Consider the following 14,227-nt stretch of genomic DNA (forward strand, 5'->3'; position numbering starts at 1 on the left):
TTCTAGAATTGACTCTTCTATCATACTCCATACCTGTTCTTAGATAAGCATGAATGTGACTACTGAAAAGTGTTGTGCCATTCAAACAGTAAACTGAGAATGATATATGGTCCTCATGGTAGTGGCCATGGCTATATTCCCAATTTAGACTTATTTCTGGCTCATAATGATTGACCTGTTCTATAATATTGTTGCTCAAACTAAGCCACCTAGACTATCTTAGTGAGGTCAACATATACTCTAAACCACCTTTCTTTTGCTTTTGATTTCTGAAACCACTACTTCATCCCTGTTGAGTTTCTTTCCTCTCCCTCTCTTTTTTTGTAACTAGCCTCACATACAGTTACAACCCACAAATGAGTTCACCAAATGATACTTTCTTAGGAGTTGTGCTGCAATTTATCTTCCTTCTAAGTTTAGCCAAAAGCTTTGTTGCAGTGTGTGTAAGCTTGATACCGATCGACTGATTGGACCCTCATTACTGGTGACCTTGCCATTTGGCATTAAATATTCATGGGAAATGCAGCTGATCAAACATGATCTTTTACTTCTCTCAGTTTCTCCTCTCACATCCACTTACTCTCTTCAAATTCCTTCTGTTTTTACCACACATTCTGGTTATCCTTTCCTCTTAGCACAATGAACAACTTGTACCTGAATGTTTTGCTTTTCCTACCTAAGCTATTCTCCCTTATAATTTGTCAGAAATAACTTCAACAACTGCAGATGCAGTACATAATGGCTATCCCTTAAACAATTTACATAACAGGTTCATTTACCTGGAATTGCTGGGAAATGAAGTATTCTGTCTATGAGAATTTTCTAAATTATTGAAGCTTATTATTCCTTTGTGTGCTTTAAAAAATGTTAAATGTCTTTGATGGAAATCTACTATGTTATTAGAGTGTAATGAATGTGATTTTTATACTTTTCTTGGTGATTCAATCATTATTCTGAAAAACCGTGAGCTACTGTGTAGCAATACATTGCTAAGATATGCTTGGTCCTACACTAACTTGCACCAGATGGCTATTTTTGTGAGTGTTTTAGTAGTTTTTAATTGGAGGCAGCTAGGTGGCTCGTGAATTGAGTGCTAGGCCTAGAATCAGGAAGACCAGAGTTCAAATTTGGCCTCTGTCTCCTCCCTGGTTCTTTAGGTTTTCAAATTATCATGTTAACTGTTTTTTCACCATCTTTATCTCCAAATATTTCCTTCTCTTTCCCCAGAGAATCATCTCCTGTAACAGATAATAAAGAGAAAAAGTATAGTTCAGCAAAAATACAACATATCAACCAAGCCTGATAGTATAATTTGTGACACAGCCATAGGACCTCACCTCTGCAAAGGCGGAAGAAGTCTCATTATTTTCTTGAAGTTGTAAGCATGCCTTTCTCTAACAGTCCCTCCCACCAACTAATTGTGTTAAGTCTGATTCAAGTTGTTCTGCCCTGGGAAACAAGGTTAACCAACTTTATTAGAATTATATGTCAAATAAATCTGTGCCTAAGGAGCTCTTCCATAACAGCAACACAACTATAATATCTTACATTGTTTTACTTAAATGTTTTGGTTTCTATTTTTTTTCCCAAATTTTACTTTACCTTTACTTATCATCTCCACAATATTCATGGCAGTTTTTTTTTTTTTGTAGATACACTTTATTTCAGTACTTGTTTATTACAGGTCACAGATAAAGGGCTAGAAAATGATCTCGGGGCAATCTAGTCCAAGCCTCTCCCCAAACCATTTTATAGACCAGGAAAATCAAGCTTAGGGAGATTAAACACATAGTATTCAGTTGTCTGCATGTTTTATGCCTTATAAAGAGAGATGGGATCCATATCTGACTTAACTAACATACCCAACCCTAGCAAACCTATAAGGCAGAAAGATCAACATGCATATGTACATCTGTATGTTGCAAACCACCCTTTAAAGAAAAAAGTCCTCAAAAATAAATAAGATAATTTTTATTTAACTGGAAAAGAATCAACATACTTTCAAAACTGGCAAACATCTCACTAGGGGCAGTAGAAATCTACCAGAATTCACAATTATCTGGCTTGACCAAAAGCTATGATAATAAGTGAACAATTTAGTTCCTTCTGTAGACAAACAAGTATCACATACAAACTGTAAGCCTAAAATCAGGTGTACCCCCACCCCCTACCAATTAGGCACCTGTTTAAGTATTCCAACATTAATTTATTCATTTTTAATATTTAGAATAATAGTATCTCAATCTTAAATAAGCTTCATAATGACTTACTATTATATCACATGACTATAATTAAAATAGGCTAACTGGTATTTTCAAAACCCATTTTAAATTGTTTAATCTGGACACATTCTAACATTTTTTTTTGGCCCTACACCTCAAAAATAAAATAATTATTACTATAAATCAATATTTTGACAAAGGATATTTTAAGGCCTCTGGTACAAGGAACATGTGTGTGTTTAAGATTCATCTGTGCCCTTATACTATAAGAATTATATACAGAAATACATTTATAATTAAATTTTCTTTGTGCATTTCAAGGGTTAAAGAAAAGGCAGAGAATTACTACAACATTAAAATACTGAGGATCCCATCACAGTCTCTGATTTTGCATTGTTCCCATGGAAAAAAAAATATAAGAGGAAGAATCTTGAGCACAAAATGATTTAACAATTAAAACCAATGTTCAACTGAAGACAGTCATTTGTTATCACTAGTATTTTTAGTTGGTTCTTTCTGCAGAATGCAAGTTTGAAATTTATGCTTATTACAAGTTTTTAATTTAACAGTAACATCAAGGCAGCATATGGCAGACATTTATTAACTCATATATTATGTTAAGGTACATATACAATTATAAACCTAAGGATATTAAAAAGTTATCCTTTTGTCTAAATCACCATTGTACAATATATTTCTACAAATTATTCAATGAAATCAACAAAATGTGATTATTTTTCATTTCAAAAACTGAAACTCATCTGCACCTTGTCTTAAAAGTCCTACAGCAGCATATTCAGCTTTTAAGGCATACAGACAGAAATATCACTATAAATTACATATTCTAATAATTCTTCTCTTGGCATGAAAAGCCATCACACAAAATTCACACATTTTAATAGACAATATATATTAACATACACCTGAATTTACATTTGCAATAAATCTCAATTAGTATTATGTTGGCCTATGTAAGAGGTGGTGGTAAAGTGCAAAATAGCTGGTGTAACATCTCTAATGGTCAGACTGTGTTTCTGTGGACAGTGGACAGCTGAGTCTTGGTCTTCCATTTACAGATATGGTATTGGGTGGAACAGTAACCTAAAAGAGAGACACATGATCATATCTTTCCACTTAGAAGCATACAGCTGCCTAATTTCAAGTTTTCATTCACTAGAACATTTTATTTACTGGTTAATTATGAGCACTCACATTTAGTATTTTATTGTTCAATGAAGTATAAATCATTAAGAATCAACAATCACTCATCCATGAAATTAAAAATGAGAGATTTGTTATTTTCACAACAAACAAGTTAAATAATCCATTAACACATCATAGTCTTTATAAAATGACTAAACTAACTCAAAGGACAGAAGCACAAACACAGACTGCAATCCAAGCTGTTAATGAGCTTTTTTCATGAGCTTAATTCTGGCTTCTAAAACCTGGTAGTGAGAATGAAGAAAAACAGAGTGAATTCTCCAAAATCATTTTAAAAACATGGACTTTGACTTTCTCTCACCCTAACTAATCCCTCCCATGGACTCTTTATTCATAGAGAAAGGTTATCTTTGTATTGTAAGAATGCATATACTTTGGCTAATATGACATAAAAGGAAAATGTTGGATGTTGAAGGGGATGTGGGAAAACTGGGACACTAACACACTGTTGATGGAGTTGTGAACTGACCCAACAATTCTGGAGAGCAATTTGGAACTATGCCCAAAGGGCTACAAAACTCTAGCAATACCACTGCTAGGTCGATATCCCAAAGACATCCAAAAAAAGGGAAAAGGACCTATTTATACAAAAATATTTATAGCAGCTCTTTTTGTGGTGACTAAGAATTGGAAATCAAAGGGATGCTCATAGATTGGGGAATGGCTAAGTAAGCTGTGGCATATGATTGTAATGGAATATTATTGTGCTATAAGAAGTGACAAGCAGGATGATTTCAGAAAAACCTGGAAAGACATACATGAACTGATGCATACTGCAATGAACAGAAACAGGAGCAATATTGTTCGACGGACAACATGGAATGACTTAGCTATTCTCAGAAGTACAATGATCCAAGACAATTCCAAAGGACTGATGATGAAGCAGACAATCAGCCTCCAGAGAAAGAACTGATTTAGATCAAATATAGACTGAAGCATGCTATTTTTCACTTTCTTTTCTTTGAGTATAAAATGACTAATATGGAAATGTTTTACATAATTGCAGATGCATAACCTATATCTGATTGCTTATTGTCTCAGGGAAGGGGGAGCGGAGGGAAGGATAAAATTTGGAACTCAAAACTTTAAATAAAAATGTTAAAAAATTTTGGGGAAAAAAGAATGCATATTTGAATGGCAGAAAAAACAAACAGCTATTTTTATGTTTGTCATACCATTAAAATTGTGACATCAAAATAATTTGGATAGTGATAATTAACCAAAGTTTAATAAGTTCCTAAAAGGTAAGATACTCAAGATTTATCATTTTAACAACTGGATTCATTATGAATGAACCTGAAAATCAAATATAATGAAACCTGAATTTCCTAATTATCCTCATCATTTAAAAGGATCCAGTGAAATTTATTTAGATTCACCTAGATGATGATACATTTAGGTATTCTGGAACCTTATTAGAAGAAAGGCACCTAGCTAGGTGGCATGATGGATAGAACATTGGACCCGGAGTCAGGAACACTTGGGTTCCAATCCTTCCTCAGAAGTTTAATAGCTATGTGACTCTTGGAAAGTCATTTAACCTGTCCTCATCTATAAAATAGGGATAATTAATAGCACCTACTTCACAGGATTGTTGTGAGGTTTAAATGAAATAACTTCTATAAAGTGTTTTGCCAATCTTTAAAGTGTTTTATATATAAACTATTATTAATTTATAAGATTAGCAAACAAAGATAAATTTTAAAAATAAACATGAAACATGAAGTACTTCAAAAGAAAGAACAAAATGAAGATTTTTCTCCATTTAGATTACTGGCTAACGACAAAGACAATTGGTGTTTTCTCCCCCTGTTAGAAAAAGATCTGTTGTACAAAAGGCCATTTATCTACCCTAGGCAAGTATTTTGGCAAGATACTGAGGAAAAAAAAAAGAAAATTGGCTGCATTGAGCCACTGTGGCTCAATTTTTCTCCTGCTTCCTTTAGAGAGGAACTTGGAAAGTAAGAACATCCCATAGAGCATCTACAGGATTCCACTAGATTAGAAATCAGGTTTCTGGATTTCATACATGCCAAGTTCAAGGAAGCCAGAACTAAACCAGCTGAAATATCTCTTGTTCACAAGCCTTAGTAACAGTGTGTTTCTGTCCCAGGGATAATTACACTGTAGTTGACATTTTCATGGGTAAAAATGAGCTTTTGAAAATATTGGGGAAGGAGAGGCTTTTCAGACAGTAGAAGATTGGTCAAATGTCACTGATATCTAGTAGTGAAAGCATGAGAGGGGTGCGAGCACACATGGGTGCATGTGTGTGTGTGCTTGTGTACGCGAGTGCACACGTGTGTGTGTGTGTGTATGTGTATGTGGATGTGCACGCACGCATGCACACGTACGACCGCGATTATGGGAGCAAATGCAGTTAATTATTCTATTTCAGTACCAGTAAATCATGTTTAATCATCAGGTTTTCTCTTAAGTGTTCCATAGGAAAACCCCTTTTTGTGGCTTTAATAACTTCTGAAACAGGAGCTCTGGAGCAAAAACATCAAACTGATAAGGCACAATAGAGGAGGAGACAGTTTCCTCACTTAGGGGGAGAAGCCAAGAGTAAATTTTCACCTTAGATTTTGTTTCCTATTGTTTTGTTTCTTTCCTTGATATAAAAATGATTCATTCATCTATAGCACAGTTTTGTGTCATGGCTCCCTTTGGCAATCTGGTGAAGTTGATGGAACCCTTCTCAGAATAATGTTTTCAAATGTATAAAATAAAATTCATATGGTTACAAAGAAATCCAAATACATCATAATACATATACAAAAAATATATTTTAAAAATCCATAAACCCCTGGTTAAGAGCTCCTGATCTCTCGAAATTATGATCAAATTTGCCTTTTCATGTATATTTTTATTCTCAGGAAATTCTCCCATGTGATGTTGTTGACTGATATTTCTACAGCTTATTTATTTTGGGGCCAGGGGAAAAAAAAACTATTAGCTGAAATCAAATAGCTAAAATAGCTTTAAAAAGTGTCTAGAGAGGGGAAAGAATAATTTATTCACTGTTTATAATAAATTTGGGTTTTAAGATGGGCCATATTGAAATGAACATTCGCCAACACTAGGTTCTTTTCATCAATAACATTCCAAACTTCCTCAATGTTGATTCATCTAATTTGCAAAGAGTGGATTCGACAAGTCAGTTTTGGCCAAAACTTAAATCCTCAGTTATTTCTTTGAGTAAAATAAGGAGTCAACAGGTTTTGTCAGTAAAATTACGGAAGACTAAATATAATTCACAGCTAACTTCTTAAGATGAATTATTATGAAAATTAAAAGATTTCTATTTTTCTACAGTGAAACTATGAAAAATTCCTTTAAACTTGTAATTTTTTTTAAAGGACTGCTATTAGAAATGCTTTTGATAGCTAAAAAACAGTCCAAGGAAAAATGAGAGATACCAGCAGGAGACTAAGCTCCTTGACAAGTCTGCCCCAAAGCCCCCCACCTCTAGTCTTTGGTCTATTTTTGGAATGCTTCCAAAGACTGAACAGTACTTTTCAGATAAAATAAAAATCATTCCTTAGTTTGATATGTTCCTAAAAATTGTATTTTAATTCAAAATGATATGTTAAAAGACATGTGCATAATTAGAAGAAAAAAACCTAATACTCTGCCACCAGGTGTCTTATAAACAATATAATTCAAAGAACCTTATGTTTAAAAATTAGTTCAGCTGGGATCAACTGAATATAAAAGGATATGCTGATCATATATTAGTCCTAACATCAAAAGCAGCTTATAAATCACCCACCTTGGTTCATCAGCCCTTCTTTGTACAGTAAGGAGAAGGGGGAGGGGGAATGACCTCTATGAATGTGGTGAACACAGGGGCAGGGTAGGGGATGAATTTTAAAAGGTTAGAGTATGAAATCCATGACATGCCCATGCTATGTCAGTTATGACTATATCCTCTCTAGAGCAATCAACCAGATAATTGTTCTAATGTGAATCTAACCATTATAATTAAGGTTAATTGCTGTGGTGTGAACATCAGCCATAAGGCAGGTTGGTACCTGAAGTTAAATTGAACATTCTGGGAGCCAAGTCATAGGCAAACACAGAGCCAACTTTCTGCTGAACATCTAAACTCACTGTCAAAATCACTAGAGATTTTATTTGGCAACATAATTGTTGTTCTATAAAAGAAATGTCATCATTTGAAACAAACTAGGAAAAATTTTCAGTGTACTGGTGTAAGAAATATGGTATGTAAGCACAAACTAGAATGAAGAATTAGACCTGTGGGTGCCTGCCCATTTTTAATGATACATATGGGTTATTAAGTGATTTTGTTTTTCTTACTGAAAACCTAACAATAGATTATGACCTAAGGTGTTTCTCGAAGGAATGGGCACTGGCACTACAGAACCAGTAGCAGAGTGCAATGTAACAGCTCTCAAGTGTGGTCTGCAGATTCCTGGAAGTCCCCAAGATCCTTTCAGGGGGTCCTCAAAGTCAAAACTATTTTCAGAATTCTAAGATCTTATTTGCTTTTTTTCATTTTCATTTGCTCACAAGCAAACAGTAGAGGTTTCCAGAGGCTACATGACCTGTGAATTAAAGATTTAGCTGCAAACATGAAGAAAGAGTTACTCTCTCATCGGCAGAATTGTACTTTTGTCTTACAAACGAATGACTATAGATGTGCTGGCTTTGCTTTTTTGCTTGTGTTCATCCAGTATTAGCACCAACTAATCATCAAAGAAGGTCTTTTACAGGAGTGCTTGGCAAGAGACACAAGTGGTGCACTGACCAAAGTTCTTAGAGGGAACATTTTCAATAATTTTTAGGAGTACAAAAGGGTCCTGAGGCCAAAAAGTTTGAGAACAACTGGTGAAGTTGCATAGGGAGAGCGCCAGAATAGGAGTCAAGAGTATTAGCTTTTTATCCCAATTCTTTCATTAAACTCATTGTGACTCTGGACCCATTGCTTCATACCTATGGACCTCAGTTTCCCCATGTCTAAATTCAAGGGTTTGCTCTCCCTCCTGCTAACTCTTTATAACTTTGGTTTTCCATTAGAAGTAATGGATATTTCCTAGACAATATAAACCTTAGCAAATGGATACAAAGAAAAGAACACTAAATTTGTAGTTGGGAGTCCTACCCTCTTCTGCCACTTATCAGTTATGTGACCCCAGACAAGTTATTTGACCTTTTGAGGTTCAATATCCTCATCTGGGAATAATACTTTTACTTCCTGCCTCACAAGGATGTGGGGAGGAAGATAACTGTAAATTGTAAAGTGGCATTTAAGTGTGAACTATTATGCATGATGTGATAAGAAGATTTAGACATTTAAGACCTAACTCACTAAAATCTGTTTCTCATCTAGCCTATCCTTGAATCAGTAAAAGTTTTGAATGTGAAAGGACTCTGCCAAGTCAGGCCCTTTAACATACTTAGTGTACAGTGGCCTCTTAGTTTAACTTTGCAGGCTGTAAAAGAAGTTCCAACTTAATTTGTGAGTTTTCCTAATTAATTCATGGAAGATGATTAATATTTCCATTGACTTCACATTAAGAGACTACCCTGTAAGAGAAATTTAGAGCAGTCCTAGGCGCACTAAAACCAGTGATCACTTCTAAATTATTTCTTAGGGACAGGGGTCAGAAATAGCAAAGACTTTTCCCAAATAATGATATCTAATTTTGTTAACTTTAGAAACATACTTTTCCCCCTTCTACATCTTTTGAATGTGTCATTATACAACAAATTTTCTATTTTAATTGCCTTCTGAGTTAATAATTAGAATGTATGCTACCAAGGCAAACAAAAACTTAACTCCTACAAATAAAAACATAAAATAATTCAAAATCAAATACTTTATGTCTCTTCTAAAAATAAAACCTAAGCTCCTGAAATTCTCCTTCATGTTTTCTTCCCAGGATCCAAAAGAATCACCTGGAATAATTTCCATACTTGCTTAGCTGTGAACCTGAGATGCTTCTGCAGTGACCTCCAAAGTCACCAACCTCCTGCCCCATGAGAAGAAACTGATTGAACTGAGAATGTCTGGCATACTTTACCCAGAATTGCTTGCACCTGTCTTGTCCTCTCTCTGCATAGTGCCTTTGCTCCTTATGTTGAACCAACTGTTCTGTTCAATTCAATTCAATTCATCAAGCACATATTAAATATTTACTATGTTTCAGGCACTGTGCTAGGTGCTGGGAATTACAAAGAAAAAATGAACAGCTCTCAAAGAACTTACATTATAGGGGTAGGATATAATGCACACAGAAAAATAAACAAGAAAATTTGGGGAGCAAATGAAAACTGATAACTGGGGACAGAGGGGAAGGGGTGATTTGGGAAAAGCTTAGCTTAGATGCTGAGCCTTGAGGAAGTTAGGGACTTTTAGGAGGTAGAGGTGCAAAGGAAATGCATTTCAGACATGGAGGACAGCTTATGCAAGGGCACAAAGGAAACAGAAGAAATATCAGGTTTAGGAAATAGCTAGCACGTGCATTTAGAGTACTACATCATCTAGTCAGAGATTCTTGGTTCACCGAGAGGTTAAGTGACTTGCCTATCATGCAACAGATATTGATTAGTGCCATGGTTTCAACCTAAGTCTTCCTAACTTGATGGCCAACCCTCTAAATACTAAACCACACTCCCTCTCTGAAGTTTTCTTTTTAAAGTTAGGGTTCTACTTCTCTGAAATATTTGGTCAAAATAAAGAGGAGGGATTTTTTGTTGTTGTTCAAATAAGATCAAAGACTTAAAATTGGAAGATAACAAGAGTACTTAGTTTAATCCCCTCATTTAACAGGTGAGGACAGTGAAGCCCAGAGAAGGGAAGAGAATTAACTAAGTCCACATCAGTCCTACCAGACCTAACATAGAGTAATTCATTTTGCACCTGGACCACATTACAATTCATTTTTGAAAATAAGCCTAAAGTGTACTACAAAACAGCAATTATAAAAACAATTTGATACTGATTAAAAAATAGAGAAGTTGTTCAGCTGAAGAGATTAAAGCAATAAGCAAACCATGAGTGTGGGGCTTGCTAAACCAAAAGACTCCAATTTTAGCTGGGTAAGGATTCATTATTTTGCAAAAAATTGCTTGGGAAACTGGAAAGCAGTCTGGCAGAAACTGGGCGTAGACTAACATCTCACACACTGTCCCAAGATAAACTGCAAATGAATACAAGATTTAGACATAAGAGGCAACATAAATTTAGAAGAACAAGGAAGAAATAACCTTTTGGCTCTATGGATAGGGGAAGGGTTCATGACTAAATAAGAAATGGAGATTGCAGAAGATAGAATGGACAATTCTGATCACATAAAATTTAAGTTTTTTCATAAACAAATCTAATGCAGTTAAAACTAGAATGTAAACAGGTAAATGGGGGAAAAAACCTTTACAATAAGTTTTTCTGTTAAAGGGCTCATAGCCAAGATGTGTATGCAGCTGACTGTAAAACTAAGGGTCATCCTTCCACTGATAAAAGGCCAAAGGATATGAATAGAATATTTTCAAAGTAAGAAAACCAGGCTATCAAGGGCCAAATGAAAAAATGATCTGAATCACTAATAACTAAAGAAATACAAATTAGAACAACACTGAGGTTCCATCTTATAAGATTGGCAAAGATGACAAATGAGGAAACTGACATATGTTGGAGAGATTTCGAGAAAATAGGCACCCTTATGTATGCATTGTTGGTGGGGCTATGAATTGGTCTAGCAATTAGGTACTTCTTGAAAGCAATTAGGTACTATGCCAAAAATAATTACAAAACTGTATACTACGATTACAATCCAAAGATATCAAAGAGGAAAACTTATCCATATGAACAATAATACTTAAAGCAGCTCTTTTCAGCATAGCACTAAACTGGAAGATAAGCACCTCCTAGGGAATGGTTAAACAGGTAAGGTGGTGTGAATATAATTGAATATCCTTGTGCCACAAGAAATGATCAAACAGGAAGGTTGAGAGTAAACTGTGAAGTTTCCGATGCAACGTGAAATGAGCAGAACTAGGAGAACAATTTAAATAATGACATCATAGAGGAAAAACAGCTATTAGAGACTCTAGAGCTGTGATTAATGTAGTGATAAACCACAAGCCAAGAGGAATGACAATGAATTGCACAATCTATCAGAGAGGCAATGTACTTAAATTCCGGAATGAGACATGTGTATTTGGATGTGGTCAATGTGGGAATTTGGTTTGCTGGACTATGTGTATTTATTACGAGGGTTAAAAAAACCCAACTTTTTTGGGGGGAGGCAGTGAGAAGAAAATTATAATTTTAAAAAAACTGGTAGGGAGGGGTAGCAAACTTGAATTCTTGCTAATTAAGAATATACATTTTGAACTTTAAAAAAAGCTTATGGAAAGCAGTCATTTTCAGTGTCCTTTTTTAGGTTTAAATGTCAGAAACAATTTCCTCTAAATTGACAATGTTGAAAATAAGTCCACTGTTATCCATCTGATGAAAGTAAGCTTACCCTTTTCAATTTGGCAGCAGCCTCTCCAGAGCGAATTGCGGTCAGCAAACTTTGTCGAATCTGTTCTGGGTCAGCACTTTGGAATGTTAAAGAAGTTTGTCTCTTAAGGGTGAGTGATGGGCGGTCAGTTGATGACTGTCTCTGGCATTTCTGTTCATTCTGTGCACAGCTAGCTTCCTATACAAGGCAACAGAAAATGTTTAGATGGCCGTCATGTGCACAACTGAGGAGGAAGGAGAAAGAAGTAGATGCGAAGAAATGATGGGAGATCACTGGAAAGAGATGGTATGCTTGGGAACAGGGACACATTCCAGTTCTATTATTCTTAGAAGAACTTCTAATCCATAATCATCCTCCATTAATAGCTTCTAGGATTTTAAGTGTGAGGAGCAATAGAAAGTTGTTGCTGTTCTTGTTTTTGTTGTGTCATTTTTCAGTCACGTCTGACTCTTCCTGACCCCATTTGGGGTTTTCTTAGTAAAGATACTGGAGTGGTTTGCTATTTCCTTCTTCAGCTCATTTTACAGATGGGGATCTTAGGTAAACAAGGTTAAGCGCCTTGCCCACAGAGCTAATAAGTGTCTGAGGCTGGATTTGAACTCAAGAAGATGAGTCTTTCTGATTCTAGGCCCAGTGTTCTATTCATTGTGCCACCTAGCTACCAGCAATAGAAAGTAGAAAGCAATAAAAAAGAAAGAAATCTTTCTTCCCTTAAGTTTGGGCTATCACAGAAGAGAAATTTTGTTCATTTTATGGTATAAGTGTAAGATTATAATGCTAGTATTAAACAATATATTAATAAAATAATAACAATACACTTTTTTCTCTAACCTTTTATTAGCAACCAACTTAGAAAACAGTCCTACAATCCAAATAAAATGCCATTTCTAAAAATGGACACCTCATACAATATATTAGCTAATTTAAGGATCATGTGACATTCTAGATCACTACACACAATTTTTTGTTGTTGTTGTGTTCCTGAAACCACTGCTTCCTACAGTGCCTGATACATGATTAATGACTGTTTTACTAAACCCAAGTTTGAATGAACTCTACGAATTCAACATATTTTCTGTTCTGTGCAATGAAGATTAAGCTAAAAAGAAAAATAAAAACTATCAGCATCAGTGACACAAAAACTAACGAAAATTCTTAGGGATAAACATATAAAAATAATCTATTAAAAAGGTTCCTCTCAAAGAAGTACTTGCAATTTTAGTCTTAGAATTTTTTTTAAATCTTTGTGTTAATACAATTATAAAATACTGTTTTACAGAAATTAAGCAAGACCTAAAAAAACTGGAGAAAACATCATTGTTCGTGGTTAAGATACACCAATATGAGAAAAGTGATTATACTATATAAATTAATTTATAGATTTAGTGCAATGTCAAACTGCCAGTGTGATATTTTATATAACTAGACAAAAATAACAACAGAATTGATCTGAAAGAACAAAAGAGAACCTCAAGGGAAATACCAGGAGTGGGGGAGCAAGAATTAAAGGAGGCAGCAGTGAACAATGGAAAAAGAACTAAGTTTGGAGACAGAAGACTCAAGTTCAAATTCTGATTTTGTTATGTAATACCTGTGTATTCTTGGGCAAGTCACAACCTCCCTGGACCTCAGCTTGTTCATCTTTGAAATGAGGAGACAAGAGTGGATGTTCTATAAGATCAAATCTATGATGGTTACCAGATCTCACATTATATCATAAAAATTAACACCAAATATAATCGCATTGTATCATAAAATTATCACCAAATTGGAGACAAGGTGGTACAATGAAACCTAAGCATAAATCTCACCTCTAACAATTAATAGCTTTGTGACCTTTAGCAAATCACTTAATGTCTATTATCAATCAACTCTCTGTAGTACTTATCTATTAAGTCACAGGTCTATCTCCCAGTAGGGAACTCCCATTGCTGTTGAGATCAGATTCTTTGTGTACTGGAACACATAATCATCAAAACTATGGGGGCTGGTTAAAAAACTAAAAGTTAGATCAGTGACACAGACCAGAAAAAAAGGAAGGGAAAAAGCATTTGTATAGCTTCTATTATGAGCCACTGTCCTAGGTGCTTTACAAATATCATCCCATTTGGTCCTCACTTCATCTTGCAAAGTGAATGCTGTAATTATCCCCATTTCATAGTTGAAGAAACTAAGGCAAACAGAGGTTAAATGACTGACTCCAGGCCCAGCACTTTATCCACTGCACCACTTAACTGCCTCTGATAAGCAAGTCCCAGAAGCAATAGAATACAACTTTCCAGT

At 35.0% G+C, this 14,227-nt stretch overlaps 1 protein-coding gene across 1 annotated transcript in view; it reads right to left on the minus strand.

Annotated features, from left to right (window-relative positions):
• Nucleotides 1-1,955: 1,955 nt before the first annotated feature.
• Nucleotides 1,956-14,227, minus strand: part of COBLL1 (cordon-bleu WH2 repeat protein like 1) — a 186,403-nt gene continuing 174,131 nt past the window's right edge. The window contains exons 13-14 of the mRNA XM_036743267.1: nt 11,945-12,121; nt 1,956-3,323 (exon numbers count right to left, since the gene is read on the minus strand). Of these exons, the coding sequence (XP_036599162.1) occupies nt 3,237-3,323; nt 11,945-12,121 (264 nt within the window). The 3' untranslated portion in view covers nt 1,956-3,236. The remainder of the gene's footprint in view (nt 3,324-11,944; nt 12,122-14,227) is intronic.

Source organism: Trichosurus vulpecula, chromosome 2 (assembly GCF_011100635.1).
Source record: "Trichosurus vulpecula isolate mTriVul1 chromosome 2, mTriVul1.pri, whole genome shotgun sequence".
NCBI lineage: Eukaryota > Metazoa > Chordata > Mammalia > Diprotodontia > Phalangeridae > Trichosurus > Trichosurus vulpecula.